The 23,843-nt window shown below is 44.0% G+C and overlaps 1 protein-coding gene across 2 annotated transcripts in view; it reads left to right on the top strand.

Moving 5' to 3' along the window:
* CACNA1G (calcium voltage-gated channel subunit alpha1 G) overlaps window positions 1-23,843 on the top strand; it is a gene marked incomplete at its 5' end in the record, with an annotated part of 157,634 nt that overhangs the window by 84,049 nt on the left and 49,742 nt on the right. For both annotated transcript variants that reach the window (XM_084648139.1, XM_084648140.1), the window contains 4 exons: window positions 8,986-9,086; window positions 11,474-11,597; window positions 18,718-18,786; window positions 19,900-20,084. In XM_084648139.1, the coding sequence (XP_084504265.1) occupies window positions 8,986-9,086; window positions 11,474-11,597; window positions 18,718-18,786; window positions 19,900-20,084 (479 nt within the window). The remainder of the gene's footprint in view (window positions 1-8,985; window positions 9,087-11,473; window positions 11,598-18,717; window positions 18,787-19,899; window positions 20,085-23,843) is intronic.

Genomic DNA, 23,843 nt, shown 5'->3' with positions numbered 1-23,843 from the left:
GCCAAAATCTTCAAGCAAACTCAATGAAACCACCAAGTTCGAATTGGTTCCATGCTGGAGCAATGAGAACCTCAAATCTCACATGCTTTCTCTGCAGAACCATAAATGACAACATACAGGGGAGAGGGCTGATGTGGTCTATCTGGGATGTGCAGCTGTTAGGAAGGCTGTGTCATTTGGTTTCTACTTCTGTTTTTCAAGTGATATAAGTCATGCAGTGGACATAGCCTGGCTATCTGTGCATTATCTGAGTAACACATGGCTAGTCTGTGTAGGTGCACTGGATGTGGGTTGGGGGGGGGATGGGAGGAGACCAGGGTATAATGAGTCTACACCCTCCCATTAGTACAGCAGCATAGGAACCTAGTGTTACTCCCTGGTCCCAGAGGGGATGTCCAGACAGATTGGGGTTGGGTCTTCTGTACACGCTAGTATCCAGCAGTAGACACAGCACAAATGCATTGCCTGTCTCTGGTTATTTCAGAAAAAAAATCTATCTTTGAAACAGAGAATAGTACGTTTCTCTTTCTCCAACTATAAGGTCGAATTCTGCCCTCAGATGTGAGCGGGCAATTTCTATTGATGTAAACAGGAGAAGCAGATGTATATCCAAGGGCAAATTTGGCCCATTAATCTCATTGACTTATTAGACTCATAGAGGCAGCATTAGCCTTTGCATTAATTTCAATGTGAAGAGGCATTAGTCCAATATGTATGTCTCTTTCAGAGGTCTGAGAAGTGCCATTTAGAAAACGTTTGCTAAAAGCATGGCAGGGGGAGAAAATCAGCTGTAATTTTGCACTGATTAGAGATGCGAGGTGGTTAAGAGGCATTTCCCATTTTACATTTTCCCTGGATCTCTGCTTTCAGATGAATGTGTGTAATTTGTACTGTGACGCCGAGTCCAATTTGTGTAAATGCCAGAGCAGTTTCAGCATTAGAGTCACTGCAACCGCACTAGAGATGCATCTAAATACAAAGAACCAAACTGAGAGCTGTCATCCACCCTGTCCAGCCCCATTAAGGGAAATCAGGGGGATTGCGTGGGTGTGGGTTGGAGGTTAGCACCAAACTTGGCCTTCAGGCAATAAGGAACATAGAATGTGACTTATCAAATAAAGACCTCCTGACCGCCTTCCCCACATATCTCAGCATCTGGAGGTCTCCTGGAACTTTATCTCCTTGTGCGTGCAAGCATAAATGTGACATGAACACCTCATTTTATTGAGATCTTTCATTCATCCCTGACCTTCTTCTATTATGCTAGCGAAACCTGCATGGGGATGTTGCAAAGGCTAACGAGACCTTGAAACATCTTCCGTAAGTTACAGCAGGAGAATTTCGCTCCCTATCTGGAGAGTTATAAATAGGATGAGACAATAACAGGTGATAGCAAATTGCTAATAAAGACAGAATCTAAAAATTTATAAGGCTCAACCAAGGGTCTAGGCTTATTCTGAGTCGTGAGCCTGCCCTAGCTCTTGAGCAGCTGGCTTGACAACTAGCTAAAATCAAACTCTACGCAGATAGCAACTGACACTATGGCAGCAAAATCTGATGATATTTAGGATAATGGTCTCCATGTTCTCGTCACAAACTGATGTCCATGAAAGACCCACCAGTCCTGCTCTCCTTCAGTTTGCAGGGAGCACGACTGGGGACTATGGTAGGGTCGGTGAATTTTAATCCATGCTGAACAAGGAAAGGCTTAAACCCCATTCATTGCCCTGGAAAGAAAAGTGCAGCCTGTAGGGACTGCATCAGGCTAGGAGTGAGGAGCTGTGGCCCACTGGGCAGATGGATAGTGTTGCTGACTGCTGTGCCTTGTGAACTAGGAATCATGAAAAGCCGGAGGTTTCTTATGGGGTGGAATGCCCCTTGGAAGGAGGAAAGGACTGGAGGCTGGGGAAAGGCCCTGGACTTCTTTTTCCTTCACTCCCTGGGCAAGGGGAGGACCAGGGCTGTGGGGACATCCTGCCAATAAGGGAGGATTTCTTTTCTTTATTTGATTATGTCACTTGGGCACACAAGACTGTGTGGAATTAACTGCTGAACCAGGAGGAAGCCAGGTTTGTGGGGGTAGGGGGGGAACTTCATAGAACAATAGAATATCAGGGTTGGAAGGGACCTCAGGAGGTCATCTAGTCCAACCCCCTGCTCAAAGCAGGACCAATCCCCAATTAAATCATCCCAGCCAGGGCTTTGTCAAGCCTGACCTTAAAAACCTCTAAGGAAGGAGATTCCACCACCTCCCTAGGTAACGCATTCCAGTGCTTCACCACCCTCCTAGTGAAAAAGTTTTTCCTAATATCCAACCTAAACCTCCCCCACTGCAACTTGAGCTTCTTGGTTCGTGGTGTGTGTTAGGCCTGTCTACTCTAGGAAATTAGGTTGGTATAGCTACGTTGCTGTGGAGTGTTAAAAAGCCACACCCCTGAATGACACAGTTGAACCAACGTAAGCCCTGGTGTAGACACCACTAGGTTGACAGGAGAATTCTCCCATTGATCTAGCTACCGCCTCTTGCGGAGGTGGATTACCTACTCTGACAGGAGACGCCGTCCCATGGGTGTAGCTAGTGTCTTCACTGAAGTGCTACAGCAACGCAGGTTCAGTGCTTTACGTGTAGAGAAGCCCTTAGTCTGCTTAGACCAGTGACCCCAATAGATTGGGCAGTGACTCCTGTTACTGTCCCAGAAAGGAGATAAATGGATATTAGCCATCCATACGTGGGCAGAAAAAGGCAGGCACCCGCCAGCCTCTGAAATGCTGTAAATTGTCAGTTGTAAATTGGCTGGGCCTGGAGAACACAGCACAGCACAAACACTAGCTAGTCTACCTTAGTGAGCATTTCAGATGCAATGAGCAACCAGCGTGGGTCAGAAATAGGCATCATTCTCCATTGTAGTGTTAGTCTGGGCAAGTGTCTGCGAACAGTCATTATTGTAGAAGCAGCTGGGGCAATACTGAGACTATGAAAGAAGCAGGTTGTGGAAATATCTTAGTACAGTTCACTGGCATTGGAGAATGAAAATTGAACTTTGAGAATGTTAATGGATGCTAAAGACTACCATAATTGCAAAGTACATACTGATGAGAAACCGGGGTTGTTCTGACCAAGATATAGTTGCCTAGCCACAAATCTCCTTTTTTAGAATACATTTATTCCACTATGTCTCAGATGTGGACTCTCAGGCTATAATTTTAACTGATTGCTTTAACCTGGTTCTTAACCTCCTAGAAGTTCAGCAAACCACTTTGGTCACCCTGGAGATGGAATTTCCAAGAAAAGGGCCTGTAATTATTCTCAGAAAAATAATTATTAAAATTATCAAAAGATCATGATCTTATTGCTAGCTGGAGACTTTTCATCTTCTGTCTCAAGGCCAGATTTCTTTCCAGCTTACCTGAACCAAACACCTAAGTGGCACATCAGAACATACTGCATGCAGTATCTCTTAGTTTACATCTTCCAGCTAGTAAATTGGTAACTGACTGCAATCTTGGAATGAATTTCTGAATTAGATTGCGTACTGCATCTTTAAGCTGAGAGTTTTAAAGACTTTAGTCTTCTCTGCTTTCCATGGACACAGTATAAATATTTACTGTAAACAGACTAAAGTCCCTGTAGTAATGTTCTAAGATCTGGGTTTGCTCTGGTGTACTTTGCCAAACTTCTCATCCCTATTTTATTGTGCTGTGCAATGAAGTGGATTGTTTGCTAGACCAGTGCCCTCCCAGTGTTTCAATGGTTCTGTTGGTAAGAGTTTGTAAACCACTTGGTGCACTTTTGAGATGGAAAGTCCTATATTCTGGCAAAATAAGGTTCATGTTTCTTGGATCATCCTCATTGTGAGGGTTCTCCTGAATTCTTACACAGAGACCATGAGTTTTCTCCTTTTTCAAACAAATAATGAAACAGCGGTTACTAGAAAATATTGTTCAGCTTAAAGAATTTGTTCCCTCCATATTTTGAGCTTCCTGCTCTGATTTCCTCCTGTCACTTTTTGGGGTTTTGCCCCCAATTTAACCTGGGTAGAATGAGAGGAAATTTCAAGTTCTTTTCCAAAGAAAATAAACAAGCTGGACTCTTATTTAGATCAACGTGATCCTAGAGGACTAAATGTGCCCTTATGGAGCAACGCCCAAAAAGCTGTCTTTATTGGATGTACTTGATGTTTTCTGCACTAAACTAAAAACTAGAACAAGGGCCAGATTCTGATCACCCCGGCCCCAGTTTACATTAGTGTCACTCTATTGACTTCAGTGAATTCACGCCCAATTAACACTGGTATAAGTGAGACCAGAATCAGGCCCATTAACTCTTCTTCACAAAATAAAATCAAGGGATCAAATTCTGCTCTTGGTTGTACAGGTGTAAATCTGGAGGAACTCCACTGAAATAATGGCCCAATACAAATCCGTATTTATACAGGTGTAACTGCAATTGGACTCTGACCTGAGATCTTTGATGTTCATATATGCTGGTCCAGTTTTTGGTTTTTCTCTCTCACACTCAGTGAAATTTCCACATTCTGCAAAAGGTCCATTGTAACGTAGAACCAAGCTAGTGAGAAATAGGAGTGGAAAGTGGGGAAGCTACGTAGTCTCGAACCAAAAGACCCTTCAAACACAATCCCCCGTATGCAAAGTGCAAATAATTCTGTTTGCGCTTTTTCATCTGCTTTCACCTTTGGCTGTTTTGCACTAGTTTTGTAACAAGCAGATCAACAATAAGGGAATCATCTATTTTACTATCTCAATCTTCCCCTGCTCAGTGTTTAGAATGAAATAATCCAGTCCTGAGATTCACAATACATCTTCTAGCTTGCATTCAGTTGACTTGATAGGCATGGATGGTTTATTAGCAGATTTTTTTTCCTATAATAAAATTTTTATAGATCAATGTCGCTCTGCTCTAAGACGTATATCAGTCATCTTTTAATGTCAGCATTCTTCCCTTCTGCCCTTAGAAGCACATTAATAATATCTGAAATTCCTAACCAGGAAACTATTTTTCAATAGATCTCATTAATGTAGTCTCTACAGGGTTCTCTATTCCCCCTTTGATGTTTGAACATAACACTGGTTAATATCAATGGGAGTTATGCACGTGTTTTGTCCACCAGATAGACCCCAGGGGCATGTCTCTCTTTGTCAACTGGGTAGAGGCACTGAGTACAGAGGGAGTTTAGCTTCAATAGGCCAGCAAGATCATGCTCATAACATTCTGTTTAAGAAACGAGCAACTGAATTAAAGGGTTGGTGGTGGTTGTTTTTCTTCTTGTTCTTCCACATCTTTATTCATCCTGGCCAGGTGTGTCTTATGAACAAATAGATATGATTTAAATAACATAATTGATATATCTCTTTGAACATAATGGAAACTCCAGCAGCAATCAGGCTGATTGTAAGCAATGCTGTGTATCTGGACTTTGCAGAGAAAGCATCTGATGGGGGTCGGCTGGAAATACTCATTTTTTATTTCACAGAGATTTGGCTCAGATGATCGTGGGCCAAACTGTGCTCTGTTACACTGGTGTAAATCTGGAGTAACTCCTTTGACTCCAGATTTCCATGGATATAACAGAGAACAGAACTTGGCCTAGTATAAGGAAGCCAAAGCTTCAGTAATGACTGATGGATCTATGTCCCAAGCCTTTCCCATACATGTTGAATAGAGGGACATGATGGAAGTTCACTTTTCCCATTTATTATCTGATGTAGCCTTTGAACTGCTAGCTGCCACAATTAGACAAAACCCAAAATATCTTTGGCATTAAAACTGGACAAAAGGAACATAAAGAGGCATTCTGTGCTGCTGACGCATTACCATTCACTTCAAATCCTCAAGATAAATACCAGAAATGCTTTGAATAATAGATCCTTTTGGAACCCGTCCAGCATACAATATTAACTGGACCAAGTCACAGCTCTTACTACATGTTCAAGGGCTGAGGTAGCTATCAGGGTTCTATCTAGAACTTCGAAAGGTGGCTTTCGTTTTCCAAAGGGTTCAGTTTGTCACCAAGCATTTTCATTAAAATGGACACTGTACTAGCTATTAACACTTGCTAATGAGACTCCTGGCTGAGTGCATATAAGCACAGAAAGCATTTCACCCATTCCACTCAATTACACTGACAGCTCCAGTTTTTACAGTCCAAACCAGCTCAAACTGCTAATTGCTCAGCTCCTAGGGGGAATGCGCGGGGTTGTGTTTAAACTCTATCATTTTATGCACTCCCAAGGTGCCTGTTTTGACTAGCAGTCTACTGGGTAGGGCACTGGACTTGGAAATCAAGTATCACAGGTTTAGCTACTACTCTGCTGAGTGACCACAAGCAAGTCCCTGCACATCTCTATGCCTCTGTTTCTCCATTTTACAAATAGGGATAAAGACACTGATCTTCTTTGAGGATAAAAAGTGCCATTGGGCTTGATCCAAAGCCCATTAAAGTCAATCGAATAATTCCCATCGACTTCTTGGACTTTTGTACCTGTCCCTATAAGAGCTATGTCATGGCATTATCCAGAATTAAAAATATGGAGTGTGTGGGGAAAGAGGAGTATACAGTGAAGATACAGGAAATTAAGAGACCTATGGATTATTTAGTCAGGGCAAATTGTTTCAAGTTATTTGTCATGAGAAGGCAAGACTGTAACCTGGAAAGTGGTCATCATTTTCACATCAGACCCATGATGAAAACTTGGGCCTTATAATTCACTTAGACCCTAAGTGCCATTCGATTGTCCTTTTGGTCCTTGGAGGTGCTAGATGGATCTTCTGTATGCAGTGTGCAAAATTCCGCTTCTGCTTTCACCCCATGCAACTCTATTGGCATCAGTAGGTTTGCAAGCAATGTATGTGTACAACTTGGTCCAATGTGTCTATATCAATTACAGCTTAAACTATAAGAAGTTTGAGGTAATTCAGTAAAGCTCTAAATATTGACATATAGCCCAGCAATTGGGATAATAATGGGTGTATAAATCCAAGAGTTGATTGGTTATAAATGATAATCTCTTAAAAGTTAACCTTCAGACTATAAGAACAGGAGTACTCGCAGCACCTTAGAGACTAACAAATTTATTTGAGCATAAGCTTTCGTGTGCTACAGCGCATTTCACGGAAGCTTATGCTCAAATAAATTTGTTAGTCTCTAAGGTGCCACAAGTACTCCTGTTCTTTTTGCGGATACAAACTAACACGGCTGCTACTCTGAAACCCTTCAGAATATAGTGGATTTCCAACTAAAGGCAATATCTGAAGTCTGAAATTCTAGCATGTTGGAGGAAGATGGACAGAACCTGTGGCTAGTTTTGTTTTGGGGAAATCAGGTTTTAGTTTTGCAAAATCCAATCCAATCCATGGTGATTTTTTGCCCATTCCCCCTTTGTCTGATCCTCTCCTAATGTTATGGGAGGGGGTTTCAGCGAAATGGCTCTGCTTTAGATCTCTCCCCGGTTGGAGATTCAAGGACTAAATTGTGCTACCCTTATTGACGTCCAGTAGCACTTTGCTGCACAAGTAACCCCATTGATTTCAAAAAGTCGGCACATGTTATAAGCTAGTATTCAGTGCAAGTAAGGGTAGCTCTCTGCCCTGAGGGGCTGGCACATTGCTACGTGGTTTATGGTCTTATGGAAAGAACAAATCTAATATCGGATACAGCTGTACTCTATGGGCCTCATCCAAAGCCCATTGAAGTTAATAGAAAGATTCCTGGTGACACTAACAGACTTTGGATCAAAGCCCCAAAATCTGCCCTCCTGTCTTAAGCCACCATGGTGTAAGTAATCTATTAAAATGGTAAGGAAAGTGCACACTTGACATTCTGTTAACGGACCCAAGTGGAAATCACGGGTGACTCCTCCAATATCACAGTGGTGCACAAATATGCCAGTCATAAAGTTCCAGGCAGGAATGAACCTGGTCATCAAGCCTGAGCTCACGGATATCACAGGCCGCTGTACACCACCCAGCCAGCTGCACACCCAGTCCAGCAGCCAGAGTTAGACCGAAGTCCCACCGACACAGGAGTCCACAAGTGGCAGGCAGATGTCTGACCCTCTGTCCTTTTTATTGTCTCTAACATAAGCCCTATATGTTCCTCTTTTACTTCGAATTAAACCTCGGAAGATTCGGGCAAACATCTGTTAAGTATCCAGAATGTCTGAGACTGACCACAGAGCAGAGATTTTAACCAACACACTTGTCCTGTTAGTGTATTCATGATGCTATAAAAATAATGGTAACAGAGTTTTCAGATGTTTAGAGAGTCCTGTCACTAATCAGCGCAGACCTGGGCTCTGCTGGACTGTGCCCCAGTTTTTGCTGGCAGTGCCATGCACAGTGGGGTCTTTGATTTTTTTCAGCTCATAATCAACTGCTTTGCTGAATGGTGAGTGACATTTCTGCTATAGGAAAAAATGTGCCATCTTAGTTTTGTGACTTATTAGGTTTGGAAGACCCTTTTTTTAAAAAAAACAGCTTTCTCTGTTTTTTTCTTTATGATAACTTTTAAAATGCCATCTCCATGTTAGAGTGGTGACTGTGAGCAGATACCATGTGCAGCAGTGCTTGTCCACACTGTAGATATCTTTAAATTTATGGCCTCCCTCTTCCTTTACACAGCTGTGCTTAAGACATTTCTGTAAGTGGAGTTGCATGCATGTACTCTTAGGTATCATCAATCCATCCCTGAGATGCACAGCAGGTCATGTGTACCCATGCTGCCAATTTCATTATTTTAGTTTTGTATTATACACAAGAAATGTCATTCAGAAATGACCCCAGCTCGCAGGCCTGCAGTACTGCCATGTAACTTCCAGGTTGACAGGGAGGAGGAGAAATTAAAGCATCACAAGGGTTTCACGCTTGGTTGTTTGCTTTGTCTGGGTTTCACTCCATGGCTGATGCTTGCTGTAGTTGCTCAGAATAACTGATTACAACTCACTGTACAGTTGTCATTTTTCTTTTAGAGCAAAAGTGAGCGTATGAAGGCTTGGATAAGGGCACACCTACCTTCCTGGTGCAAAGAAAGGGATTCCTGGTCTATCTACATCTTTGCTCCTCGCTCTAAGTAAGGCAACTTGCATAATAATGTGATAGCTGTGGGTAGAATTGAATGTAAGTGTTACAGTGGATTACGCTGCCCCAGCACCGTGAAGTTCAGAGTCTTCATTGTATGCCAGCCTGCCCATCTCCTAGCTGCTGCATCGATGAGGGTAAAGCCCACAGCCCTATCTAAATCTTGGAGACAGATTCTTTCCCCTTTCCACTCCCTATGTACCACTCCATTGACATATAGTAGCAATACGGGTTGCTGCAACTGGCTGGAGAGCATTCCCCTGGTGCAGATAAATTGTAGGGTTACTGTAAGCCCTAATGTAAGGATGAGCTGTGGGCAGATCATGGGTGTGGGCTCTTCGCTTATAGTAGCTCTGGGATCAGGGGCTGCACTGTAGATCATAGCCAGCAAAAGGAGCAGCCCCTCACTGCTTTAACTTACACCAGGATCAGGTTCAGCTCCCAGAACAGCCCACAATACGGAGCGTGAAAAGGTGGTTTAAAGTCATCTTTGCCCTCACCCATGCCCTGTGCCTCCTGGAGGTGCGGCACGGAATCTGAGCCCCTGTTTATTCACCTGGGGTACCTGAGGAACTCTGCTTCCTCCCTTAGGATAGGTGGTCCTTTGGTCCTAAGGACTTGTGGACATCAGCTGTTACCCCATATCAATAGACAGGTTCCAGACATTGCTTCATGGGCACACACTGTTGGTTAAAGAAAGAGAGCAGAACCCAATGAGAGCCTTTGCCCTAGTGGAGGTGAGTACCAGGGGAAACCATGCTGCTCCAGGCCGGGAAAGCTAGGACCTAAAGGTCAAGGGGTCAGAATAGCTGCTGGAGGTAGCAGCGACCAGTTGTTTGCCCAGTCGTCTGTGGTGGTGGTCAGAGATGGTGTGTAACTTACAGTCCCCTTCAGGCAGATTCTCGTTGAACTATTCTCACCAGTTCTTCTTGACTTCACAAGGAGCTGCAAAGAGGTGTGTGTTCAATGAAGCTGGGAGCCACTTTAACTGATCCCCTTCTTCCAGCTCCTCAGTGTGTAGTTAGGGGTGGGGCTGTAAGTAGCTCCAGGGGAGTCTAACTTAGTATAAAGGAATTGAAGCTAGTGTCAGGGGATCTAAATTGCACATCACCCTTAAATCTGGCCCTGCGAGTCTATGGAAGTCTATAAGAGGCTGGCAATGCTTGCCTGGAACACCTCACCCTCTTAGCAGGTGTTGAGCCTGCTGGCAGAGTTAAGTTGGTCCTGCTTGACTCACTGGGGCAGGCAACTGGTTACTCCGTTCCATGACGCTGCCAGCAGGAGCCCACTGGGAGGTGGGAGGATCTAGGCTGTGGGCTGAGAAGTCATAAGGGAGGAACCCCAGGCACAGCCACGCTTGAGAGAGAAGGCTTGAACAGATCTTTATTATGCTGTTGTTAATTTCTTTCTTAATAAAGCCAAGCACCCAGGGTGAGCTTTTGACTCTACACAGTAGGTAGAAAAAACACCTGGGTACAGTGGCTAGGTACATCCAATAGCATCTAAATTGGTGTCACATATGCATTGAGGGGACCAAAAGAAAGTATTACACCAACTTAGTCTCTAGACTTAGACTTGCCTCTGAATTTGGGCCTTTGTGTTCCCTTTCTCCCATCGCCTAGTCACACCCCTCCAGGAAAGGCTTGTTGCTTACATAAAGGAGCAAGAGTCTTTTGTTCTTTCCAAGGGTCAGCTGCTATATGGCCATCTGGAATCAGTGCCCTGATACACGTTCATGCAGCAATGTCATGGCTTGTCCTAGGGGACGCCTTGTGTTTTTAAGCTGGAGGCCCAAAGCAGCATTACAATTCATTCATACAATGATTACATAGATTTTTAGAAACAGACTTTGGGAAATGTAATACCATATTATAAATCCTGCATCAACATACAGCCATCTGTCATGCTAAATAGTTCTTGTTCCTTTGTTCAGCATAGCATTCTTTAGCCAACACACTCAAACTGGGCTATTTTCGAGCTAGAGATGGAGTGAAATTAGAGCCTTGAATCCAAACGTGTCTCTGACCCTTGGAGTAAAGGAGAGCTTGAAATCCGAACCTGGCAATAGGTATAAGTTGCAAGCGGCTGCTCTCTTTACAATGAACCAAACCCCAAATCCAACCAAGCACCCCTAAACTTTGTGGTGGTTGCAAACTGTGTTCAGATTTTGTGGCTTGAACCCTTTTCTGTTTATACTGAGAAAAATTTGCTAACACATGGCCACCCTAGAGAAGGAGTTGGGAGTCAGCAGTGCACCTGCTTTTCAAGCCGACTGTTCAGTTCTCACGCCGTGCATAAGGCTGACGCTTTGACAAAAGTGTTTCAGACCAGTTAGGTGTTAACAGCTCATTATGTGTCTTTTTTGTCTTTTCTGGACAGATTCCGTCTGATGTGCAATAAAATCATCACTCACAAGATGTTTGATCACATCGTCTTGGTTATTATCTTCCTGAACTGCATTACCATTGCCATGGAACGGCCCAAAATTGAGCCCCACAGTGCTGTGAGTATCAGAGTTATGCATTCATTGTGGAGCCACCAAAGCTCAAGTCACACTGGACTCTCTCTCTCTCTCTCTCTCCTTCATACTATTAAGAAAAAGGAGGCCAGATCCTCAGCTGGTATGTGTCTGCATAGCTATACTGAAGTCATTGGGGCTATGCTGATTTACACCAGCTGAGGATCTGGCCCCGAATTCCAGATCAGGAATCAGATCCTTGGGGGCCATGCGGCTGCTTTGTACAACTCTGATACAGTGCTTGGACCACAAACCCTGTCTGTCTGGCCCAGAGAGGATCTGCCAGTGAGAGATGAGCATGCAGTGGTATAGAGCCAACTTGGAGGCTATATACCATCCACCCTTCCTGCTGCTCGTGGTGTGTGGGACGTGCAGATGGCTAGATAAAAGGGAGCACCACACGTAGGGACGTCCCCTGCACTGCCCTGGTCCAGCAGTATGTTTTAGCTCTTTGTGATCATTACACGCCAGCGTAAGTAAGGGCAGCCCTCAGGCTCCAACACAGCACAGAGGAAACAGCCAGGCACAGAGCATCACGATCATCAGGGCAGTGCATGGGAGGGCTTTAAGCCATCTCTGCGTGCTGCTCGTGCCTTGTGCTCTGAACATCATGGCTGTATCCAGGGATCTTGCCCCAGCTGTTTATAATTTGCCATTCATGGTTTATTTAAAAGAAAATCAATCCTGCCTATGCGGCGTTAACTTCAGCAATAAACGTACCTTTACAGCACATGCTGAAGTGGACTTTCCATGATGCTGCCAACAGACAGGGATTCTTTCAGGCATTCAATCCTCTGCCCTCACCAAAGTTTCTTTAATCTGATTCTGAAATGTACAAGAACAGCACTCATTTGCTGGGAAAGACATCAAGGCTTCCACTTTTAATATCCCATCTCCCCAGCCACAATCAGACTGTTTTAATACATGATATAGCTAGGACATCTGTCTCCATTTTCTTCTCTGATAAGCATTCAAACACTTTTACTCTCTCTGCGCAATGTTAGCTCCTTCCATCTGTTCTGCATCGGCGTATGGGTGGTGGGAAGGGATAGGGGGAAGCTGTTCATTTTGTACTTTTCTGGCTTCTTTGTCGATCATCTTTGTTATGACATAAGCAAATTGAATGGATACAAGCACTGTAATTCCATTTCCCTGAACCATTTGCTTTAATAAATTGCATAATGATTTTTCAAACCAGACCCTCATAACATCAACTCCTATCAGTCAGATGGGCAGAATCATCCACTTGCTCTTTTATTTTTGTATCGATTGTGGCTGAGAGGTACACTAGGCTGCCTCTGACATATTGCAAAAGACTGTTCATATTGCAACAATATAAATCCCTGATCCCTCAGTGCATGAGTACCTTGCTGTTTATTGACTGTGGATCTTTAGGCTGAGATCTTAAAACTAAGGTTCTTTGTGCTCTTTGTGTACATTAAAGATCCCCCTAGCGCTCCTCCTCAGAGAATAAGCCCCAATCTCCTTAAGCCAAATTTCTTTCCTTCACTGTTGTGCAATAAGTGACTGTCCTCCACCCCAGAGATGGCTTCATTTCATTGCATGTATACAGTAGCAAAGTGCTTTGGAGTCTTTCTATATAAATGTAAACTCTCATTATCATTTTGTCATCTGTCAATATGTGAGTCCAGCGGGTTTTCTGAGGATATAGCTGGGGAAAGATGCTGGGTTGGTAGCCCTGGATAGTGAAGCCTCTGTATCCCCAGAATATGTGCAGCATGGATAGTAGCTCCAATGCAGACTTCCTCACAGCTCCCTAGCCCTGCCCGGGAGGGGCCCACCATTAGGGTGAGTGGTGATCAGTCTTCACAACCCATTCGGTCCTTGATCTCTTCTGAGTCTTGCAAGGTTGCCAGTTAATGCCAGGGGTGGTGGTGGCTTTTGTGATCCCTTGGGAACTGGACTTTAGCCACCAACCAGCCAGCAGATGGTAACAACTCTTAGTCACTTCCAGCCTGGGCTGGATCCGAAACAATGAACTTAGACGGGGAAGCATGACCTATTTTGGGTGCAATGTTATGACAAATGCTCTAGCATGCCACAGAAGGCTCAAGAAGCTCAATCTATTTAGTTTAACCAAGAGAATATTAAGGGGTGACTTGATCACAATTTATAAGTACCTAGATGGGGAACAAATATTTGATAACGGGCCCTTTAATCCAGGAGACAAAGATATAAACACGATCCAATAGCTAGAAGTTGAAGCGAGACAAATACAGGCTGGAAATGGTGTACCTTTGTAGCAGTGAGGGTAGTTAGCCATTGGAACAGTTTACCAGTGGTCATGATGGATTCTTCTCCATCACTGGCAATCTTTAAATTAAGATTGGCTGTGTTTCTAAAAGTTCTTCTGTAGTAATTTTTTTTGGGGGGCGGGGAAGGAAGTTTCATGGCTGGTGTCATACGGGAGGTCCGACAAGATGATCACAGTGGTCCTTCCTGGCCTTGGTCCTTATGAATAGGGCCTATAGTATGGAGCAGGGTTCCTGCAGATCAGTATTCTGTTTTCACCAAACACTAATGAAACAGGCTTGTCATTCAGGATGGGAGTTTTGTGAAACAAGGTTTGGATCCCCTTGAAACTATTAAAACAAAAACACCCTTTTAATGAGAGTCCATTGATGCCACTCTCCATTAACTCACTTTTTTTTAATGAATTTGACATTGTGAATTTGGATGCTGCTGGAGCTTATTTGGAGCTCTCAGCCATTGTTTAACTTACAGATGCCTTTTTTCGACTTCTGTTCCCCATTAGACATTGTCAGGCGGGCTGCTCAGACAGTTGCTGCACATGTAAAAGGCTGGCTAGGGTGGGATGGGCATGCTCCTCACATGAGCTCGCTCTTTGAGTGCGGGAACAGATGAACTGCTTTGGATGCTGGGCTCCCTCCCCAGCCAGTCCATTGTGGGAAGTTGTCCTGACATTTCACATGGGTGACTTCTAGTGACTTTAGTGGGTTTCGTGCAGCTGATGGAGGCTGAGATTTTTCCAAAGCTGGTGAAGGGATCTGGAGGCCCTGTTCCCATTGAAATGAGTGAGAACTGGGTGTCTGTATCTTCTAGGCAGCTTTGGAAATCCCCTTGTAGCTCTTGGTATTGTGGAGACTCTTAGAAAGCTAGAGCAAAGAATTTCTTTGCTGTCCCAACTTTCTTTGGAGGTATTAAATGCTGCTGTCTGGACTCACCTGCTGAATATTGCAGAAATAGGGCCAGATCTTCAGCTGGTGTAAATCAGCATAACTCCATTGAAGTTATAGCAGCTGAGAATCTGGCCCACACATTTAGGAGCATTCCTTCACATTCTGAATGGCTCTTTGGTCCCATGTTGGGTCCCCTTAGAGCCCTGTCCAGAAACCCTTGCACAGAGGGGTATTTTGTTTGCACGGATGTTCGGGGAAAGGCTGGTGTGTGTTTGTGGTTTTTTTTTTATGGTGACCTGGATTCACACGCAAATACGGGTATTCGTTTTCCACTCCATGCTATTTGTTGTTCTCCAGTTTAAAAGCCATCTGACCTGGGCCTCTGGGACATTGCACCAGTCAAGGTGTGGGATGGCCCTGGGTGAGGACAAGAGTGGGAGCAGCAAAGATGGGGAGGAAAGGTGGGGTCTCTCGTGCTGTTTGAAATGGGAGAAGTGAGAGGATTGGTTGGGAGTCTGGATGTGGAGGAGCCAACAGTGTGGCGCGTGGGAGATAAGGAGGACAGTGGTACTGCCAGTGGTGAGGGGAGAATGAGGCACCCTGGTCTTGCCAAGACTCGGAGGAGATTTCTGAGATGCAGAAGTGGACAGAGGAGAGAGAGCCCAGGGGCAGGAGGTAGGTGAGAGAACCATCAGCCTGGGTATGGTAACCATGGGAGCCAGTGAGGTCACCCAGGGATCAAGGTGAGCTGGACAGAAGATGGAAAGCAGAAGCGGGGAACACCCAAAGGAGGCACCGCAGGAGATGCTGAAGGAATGGCGAGAGCGAGCCAGGGCAGGCATGGGCACACAGCCCTGTTCCAGCTGACAGAGCTCTTGCCTGGAAACACAAATAGTTATTTTAGCTTCACTTGTTTCAAATAATTGTACTTTGCCTTCCAGAGCCATGGATTTTCTAACTGCCTAGAGCCAGTTCTCTACCTCTCCCAATTAGAGCTGGCCAGTCAGAGCAGGGGAGGCAGGCCTTCCTGTTCCGGAGAGTAGGGGATGCGGTGCGTGGAGACTGCACTTCCAAATCGCTGCACACTTGCCAAAGAGAAGTGTAATATTCTGACTCTTTTATACCTGCTATTACCATTTTATCTGCACTGCCTAAAGCAGGTGCTTATCCGCTCCTGCAGATGCTCAGCCCCACCGCACACTTGCCGACCTTTTGTGCCGCACTCTCTTGAAGACCAGGGATGTCTTCTATCATGCCTCGTGCAGTCACAGCAGGGGTCTTTACGACGTGATTAATTATGGACACCAGGATGGAAACAAGCTACTTAGTGATTCCTGTGTCACTCTCAGTAAATCATGGCCTGGCAAGTGAGAGTTTCCATGGTGTTTTCTCGTAGTTAAATTGCAGCTGGTTTTTAGAGAGCTGCATTTCTTAGAGAACTGCTCTTTAGGGAGCAGTGGAAATAAATCCAGCATCTCTAGTAACGTTAACGTTACCATAATGTTACAGTGAGATGTTTTAGTCCCTGTGTGAGAGTGCACACAAACACACACACACATACACTCTGTGTTTGTCTTACTCCCCCCTTCCAACTCTCCATCTCACAGTGCAAGCAATCAGAGATTGTGTAGGGATTAGGGGGAAATGTAATTTATTTAATGATCATCATTAAAAAGAAAGGTTTCTGCTGGTTATAAATAGGGAATTAGGCCATGGCTCTCCTCTGTAATCACTAGTTACTTACACAGAAAGAAAGCATGGTTTAGTGGTTAGACGATAGGACTGGGTTAGAGCATGGGAACACTGCTGGGTTCTGTTCCCAGTTCTCTCGTGGTCTTGGGCAAGTGATTTAAACTTCTTGGAGGCAGACCCTCAGCTGGTATAAATTGCCATAGTTTCATTGACTTCAATGAAAACATGGAGACATTCCAGAAGACTGGAAAAGGGCAAATATAGTGCCCATCTATAAAAAGGGAAATAAGGAAAACCCGGGGAATTACAGACCAGTCAGCTTAACTTCTGTACCTGGAAAGATAATGTAGCAAATAATTAAGACATCAATTTGCAAACACCTAGAAGATAATGAGGTGATAAGTAACAGTCAGCATGGATTTGTCAAGAACAAATTGTGTCAAACCAACCTGATAGCTTTCTTTGACAGGGTAACAAGCCCTGTGGATAGGGGAGAAGCGGTAGATGTGGTACATCTTGACTTTAGTAAGGCTTTTGATACTGTCTCACATAACCTTCTCATAAACAAACTAGGGAAATGCAACCTAGATGGAGCTACTATAAGGTGGGTGCATAACTGGTTGGAAAATCCCAGAGAGTAGTCATGCTGGAAGGGCATAATGAGTGGGGTCCTGCAGGGACTGGTTCTTGGTCTGGTTCTGTTCAATATCTTCATCAATGATTTAGATAATGGCATAGAGAGTACACTTATAAAGTTTGCGGATGATACCAAGCTGGGAGGGGCCACATGTGCCTTGTAGGATAGGATTAAAATTCAAAATGATCTGGACAAACTGGAGAAATGGTCTGAAGTAAATAGGATGAAATTCAATAAGGACCAGTACAAAGTATTCCACTTAGGAAGGAACAATCAGATGCACACATACAAAATGGGAAATGACTGCCTTGGAAGGAGTTCTGCAGAAAGGGATCTGGGGGTCATAGTGGATCACAAACTAAATATGAGTCAACAGTGTAACACTGTTGCAAAAAAAGCAAACATCGTTTTGGCATGTATTAGCAGGAGTATTATAAGCAAGACACGGGAAGTAATTCTTCCACTCTACTCCATGCTGATTAGGCCTCAACTGAAGTATTGTGTCCAGTTCTGGGTGCAACATTTCAGGAAATATGTGGACAAATTGGAGAAAGTCCAGAGAAGAGCGACAAAAATGATTAAAGGTCTAGAAAACATGACCTATGAGGGAAGATTGAAAAAATTGGGTTTGTTTAGTCTGGAGAAGAGAAGGCTGAGAGGGGACATGATAACAGTTTTCAAGTACATAAAAGGTTGTTACGAGGAGGAGGGAGAAAAATTGTTCTTCTTAACCTCTGAGGATAGGACAAGAAGCAATGGACTTAAATTGCAGTAAGGGAGGTTTAAGTTGGAAGTTAGGAAAAACTTCCTGTCAGAATGGTTAAGCACTGGAATAGATTGCCTAGGGAGGTTGTGGAATCTCCATCATTGCGGAGCCGGTTAGACAAACATCTGTCAGAGATGGTCTAGATAATACTTAGTCCTGCCTTGAGTGCAGGGGACTAGACTAGATGACCTCTCGAGGTCCCTTCCAGTTCTATGATTCTATGGCAGTTTACACCAGCTGAGGCATGGTTTCTCTGTGCCTCAGATTGCCTTTCTGTAGAGTGGGTATTCAGCTTACTTTACAAGAATCATTAAGTCCCACAACAACCATGTGAAGTACTCTGAGAACCACAGGTGAAGGGTTGTGAGACACCCACTATGTATCATTCATAGGAAAACTCTCCTTACATCTGTCAAGCACCCCCATGCATCCCAGAGTACTTGGGATGGGTAAAGGAATGGTATAGAACCTGGGAAAGTGTGGAATGGCCAAAGGATACATAGAAAGAATGGCTTAGATTTAAGAGAGAAGGCATGTGAATTTCAATTGCACCCTTCGCTTATTTCACCCATCACCTGTGGTGAAGCAAGCAGAATCCTATAGAGAAAGCTGGCAGCTGTCCATGGTACTGACATACACAAAGTAACATAGGAAAAGAGCTCTATAAACAAGTGAAATGTTATCATGTAAATGTTTGGACATCATCTTCAGGAGCAAACATTCCAAGACTTATTTCAGCATAAAATCAGGAGAACATTAAGCAACTACCCAAATATATATCTCAAGAGAGAGATTTGGAGAGCAGACTATAAAACCTTGTCTCTCGTTTTCTTTTTTTATTTTTTATAGGAACGAATTTTCCTAACGCTGTCCAACTACATCTTCACAGTAATCTTCCTGGCTGAGATGACAGTTAAGGTAAATGAAGCCAAAGCATAAGCCTGGCTGTGCTGCTTTAGCACCATTTTATTACTTTGGATTTCTAAAGCCCCTGTGCCCATTTTTCCAGAGATTATCATGTCTTAATCTACTCTGCTACTTGAGAAGGAGAAGTAACCCAATAAATACCATGCACTTTATTCTCCGTGCATTTTGCACCACCATCATTCCACTGAAGTTATTCCTGATTTTTTGGAGTATAGATGAGATGAGAGGCCTCAAATCAGCAGTCCATCCCTTTTCAATAGAGCACTTAAGCGCATGCTTTACTTCAGCCATGTGGGTAAGTCCCATTGACTTCCATGACCTAAAGATAAGTTTACGCTTAAGTGCTTTGGTGAAGAAGCAGTGTGACATAGTGGCTAATGTACTGGACTGAGATTCTATTCCTATCTCTGCCTGCCTCTGGCTGTTGGGTGACCTTGGGCATGTCATTTCACCTCCCTGTGCCTCAATTTTCCCATCTGTAAAATGTGGATAATAATACTGACCCCTTGGTGAAGTGCATTGAGATCCACTAATGACAAGTGCTGTGTTAGAGCGACGTGGTGGTGGTGGTTTGCTGTTGTTTTATTAAAAGTATGCGTAAATGCTTTGCTGAATTAGAGCCAAAATCAGGCCCAAAGATTGGCAAGACTTTTTCCTGTATGTCGCTCTCATATAATTCATAGCATCTCAGAACTATTCTCTTCTCATTTGGAAACTTCCCCTGTCTTCTGTATTTGCAAATCTGGTGGAAAGCAATAGCCTATAGTCAGGACCTCGAAACCACTTCTCTCCCCCAGTAGCCCAAATAATCATGTGATCAAATCTTATGTGCAACAGCTATACGTTAATAGAATCACTTTTGCACAACTAGGTTTAGTTGCATTAAAAATACATCAGCTGTTAAGGGACAATCTGCGGTGTTTTTTGCAGTTATTTTTATAGTCCTTACGGTATCACACTTTACAAAATTGTCTAATTAGGTTTCTATACTGGGAAGCAAATGGACTCGCAATCACTTATCTGTGAATAATGTATTAGCTGCAAGTCGCTAACTGGAAGAAACATACTGGCTGAATTAGTCATAACTTGTTGCCATTTGGGCAGGTGGTAGCGCTCGGCTTGTGCTTTGGGGAGAAGGCCTACCTGAAGAGCAGTTGGAATGTGCTCGATGGGGTGCTGGTTCTCATCTCGGTCATTGACATCCTGGTTTCAATGGTATCGGACAGCAGCACTAAAATTCTTGGAATGCTGAGGGTCTTGAGGCTGCTGCGAACACTCAGGCCATTAAGGTAAGCAGCGATTTGGGGCTAGATAAGATAGAAAAGGGGAGCAGGTTGGCTGTGCAAGCTTCTGGTTGGGGATGGTTCCCTGAATCTCTCCATGCAAAGAAACGGAACTGTTTTCTGGAGTGCGATGGAAGGGCCCAGTGAGACCGAAAATGAGGGATTTGCTGCTCAGTTCTGTGCACAACCTGTCATTGCCTTTACAACAAACTCCCAGCCTGATTGTGAGACATGACGTCCTCGGGTCCTGTTGGAGTCAAGGGGAGCTCCAGGCACTCAACACATCTCAGGGTCAGGCTTCACTGTGTAGCAAACTGATCAGTGCCCCCTTTGCTCATTAAGACACACATCCCCTGCTATTTGTGCTCTCATTCACTCTGCGTGAAGTGTTCCTTAACAGCTCCTTTCCCCTCTCCCTTTAGGCAATCAATGGTTTTTGCAACCAAGAATAAAATTAGTAGCAGGTGGCAGTGAATTTTTGAAGATTCAGAGACCAAACTGTTGCTTAACCTAAAATGTGAAGATTTTTTTTCCTCCAAAATCTCCATTAATTTCACTCTGATACTAATTGTAAGAATGGCCAGATGAGATGAGACCACTGGTCCCTCTAATCGGGTTTCCTTTCGAACAGTGGCCAGTATTGGATGCTTCACGGACAGGAACAAGATATCTTTTAATGGACAATTGAGCAATAACCTGCCCATGGAGGAAGTTTCTTCCTGACTCCAAGCAGACAGTGCTTGGCATATGAAGGTTTATATCCTTACTAAATATGATAACCTATCTAATATAATTGGGGATGTTCTTGTTATGCTGGAACTAACAAGCGTATCATCCCCACAGTCTCTTTACACATACGTTGTATCGCACTCCCCCTCCCTTCATCTGGTGTGTTTTCTCTTGGGGTAGGGGTGTATCTCTTTCTTTCTGTGTGTTTATGCAGGGCCTGGCAAAACAGGGCCTCATTCTGACTGGGCCATCTGTTTGCTACTGCAATATGTATAATAATAATAATAATTAATAATTAATAATAAAGGTCACACCATCTGTATATTTCTGACATACTCTCCTCTGAAAGAATCAAAACATAGGCTTTGTCAACATGCCCTGTTAGAGCTGGATCAAAAATCCTTTAAAGCTTTTCCATTGCCTTCAGTAGGCTTTGGATCAGCCCTTTAGTGGGTAAAAAACTAGAGATGAGCAAATTAGCAACTGCTAATATTTTTGCCATATCTGTCCCAAATTGCATGGCTTTTACACCTTTTGCCATTTATGTGCTCAGAAGTCCCCAGATGGTACACACACAGTTCATGGCAAGCATTAAATATTCAGATTTTGAACTCTACTGGTGAGTTTTGATTGAACAGATATGTTGCATGATATATGTCTGTTCCCTGATTGGGTGATCGCAACCCTGACAATCAAGTTTCCAAGATGAATACTTGTGATTGTGGGTTCAGGTTCGGCTTTCTTCAGGTGTTTCCTGGTGTTCCCTTATCGTTTGCGGATTCTGTGAACATTCCTGACAGCATGCTTGTTTGTTAGACTTTTCCACAGAAAGCCACAGGGCAAAAAGGGCACAAGCACCATTAAAACAGATCCATTTAAAGCAAAGATTCTCAAACTGGGGCTTGGACCCAGAAAGGTCACAGGGGCTCATGGCCACCCTGCCTTTCCCATACTGCTAAATGGAATGGGGATTCTGGCTAGATTGAAAGAGGTGGCCCCGAGAAGTCCCAGTATGGAAAAGGGCATGTTGGGATTAAAAAGATTGAGAACCACCAGGTTAAAGGTTCGAATGCACATTCACAGAAAATTGTTTACAGTATCTACCAAGCTCTTCTCTCCCCTTTCTAATACATTCACAGAAAAAGTACAAGATAATTGGAATTTCTACAGGTAAAATTAGTATCTATTTCACAGCAGCTTCAACTGAGAGATGCACATCACATTTGGAGAATCTCCTCCCGTGAAGGTTATTGGTTTTCTCAATGAGCCCGTGTTGTTAGATCACATCTAGATAAGATGTTTTGAGTGAGCTTTACATTCATCTATCGTGTTTCCTGGGGGTTTTTTTTTTCTTCAATTTAAGGCTTTGATCCTGTTGTCAGTGAGACTCCATATCTGCGTATGGGTCAGCCTGCTCAGGATTGGGGCCTTAATTCACATGAGCTGTCCTTGTTCATGTGAATTATCCCATTCACCTCAATGGGATTATTGTATGAGTATAAACTTCCAGTCTGAAAGGGTATTTGCAGGATCAGGCCCTTACATTATTTTGTTCCGTTGGCGTAGGATGTATTTTCTCAAGAGGGTACATGAATGTTTGTGACTGACTAAACGGCACAAACACTTCATAATGCAAAGGAAGCTTTTAAACGGTAACCATGAACCTGTTTCCTGAATATGTTCACAGTCGATTCTGTTCCTCTGTCATTAGATTTGTAGGAAATGAAAAGCCAACCGTCAAAGTAGGGGCTTTTTCAGTCATTCATAAATCTCCACATGTGGAAATCCATCCGCTGTTGTGCACGTGCACATATGGACTCAGGTGACCATGACCTCCCTGCCCAAGGCCAGGCAACTTACGTTGCTGTCTCATTTAAGAACAGTAAATGTTGCATTCTTTAGCTCCACCTGTTGGGACGGCTGTGTATGTGCAAGTGTAATTAGGTGCACAACTCCGCCTCCTCTTGTTTTAATCAAAATGAAGCCCATACTGTCTGGGAAATTAGCTGCCATTAATGTGGGAATGGCAATTCGTTGTATGAAGTTCACTTCGGAGCCTGGACCCTGCACAAGGCCCTTTGTGATGCTTGAGCCCGCCCAAACTTTTCATGAGTTGGGGCTGAATTTAGCAAATAGTCTGACGCAATAATTTGGGGGGGGGGGCAAATTTTTTAAGCCGCAGCTTTTCGCTACAACATTTTCAAGATGAAACGTTTCCGCTTTTCATTTTAGAATTGGTGTTTTGTTTCCAAATTTAACTAAATGTATTTTTAAAAAGTTAAACTCCCAAAAATGAAACAAACACACACTCTCGCACATTCATTTCCGGTCAAATGAAACGTTTCATTTGTCTTGAAACAAATTGCGGGGGGGTTCATTTTGACAAGAAAACCAAAATATTTCCATTTCAGGTCAACCCAAAATTATCAGCCACCGAACTGAAAAAAATTAGTTAGTCACTCAGCTCAAGGTCAGCAAGTGACATCATCTGGCTGCCATTTGCCAACTCCCTGTATGGGCGCAAGGGGTGGAATTGCAAGAATGGCTACTAGGGAGTGTGATGGGGTGTCCACCCCACACAAGGCTTGAAGGGGGGAAGGTGGCTAGGTGGGCCAGTTAACCACCTGGGCTGCACCTAGAGGAGGAGCCAGGGCTAATTAGAGATGAAGCTCATCAGGACAGGAACAAGAGGGGCCTGTATAATGCCCCATAGTTGAAAGTAGAAGGGGACGGTAGAGACAGAAACTGCTGTCACTGTCAAGGTGGCGGAAGGTAGGGTAGGAAGCAACCCAGGGATACAGCAAAAAGGGATAGACCTTGTACAGATCTTGAGTGCTTGTTGAACTGGAAACCAGTGTAGAGGGTGGGCCTGGGTTCCCCTACCAGCCACTGGGGAAGTGGCACTGTTATGGGGCAATGAATGGGAAGACTGCCTGGGACAGGGGGTTCCGAGAGACTTTGATATATGCCCCCCAGAAGGAGAGGGCTACAGTGACCTGGCCAGAGGGCCAAGCCACAAAGCAGGAGCAGTTGAGT

This window comes from Lepidochelys olivacea (genome assembly GCF_965140295.1).
Source record: "Lepidochelys olivacea isolate rLepOli2 genome assembly, chromosome: 14".
NCBI classification, from domain to species: Eukaryota; Metazoa; Chordata; order Testudines; family Cheloniidae; genus Lepidochelys; species Lepidochelys olivacea.
Note: the sequence above shows the minus strand (reverse complement) of the source record. Positions and strands in the feature narration are given on the sequence as shown.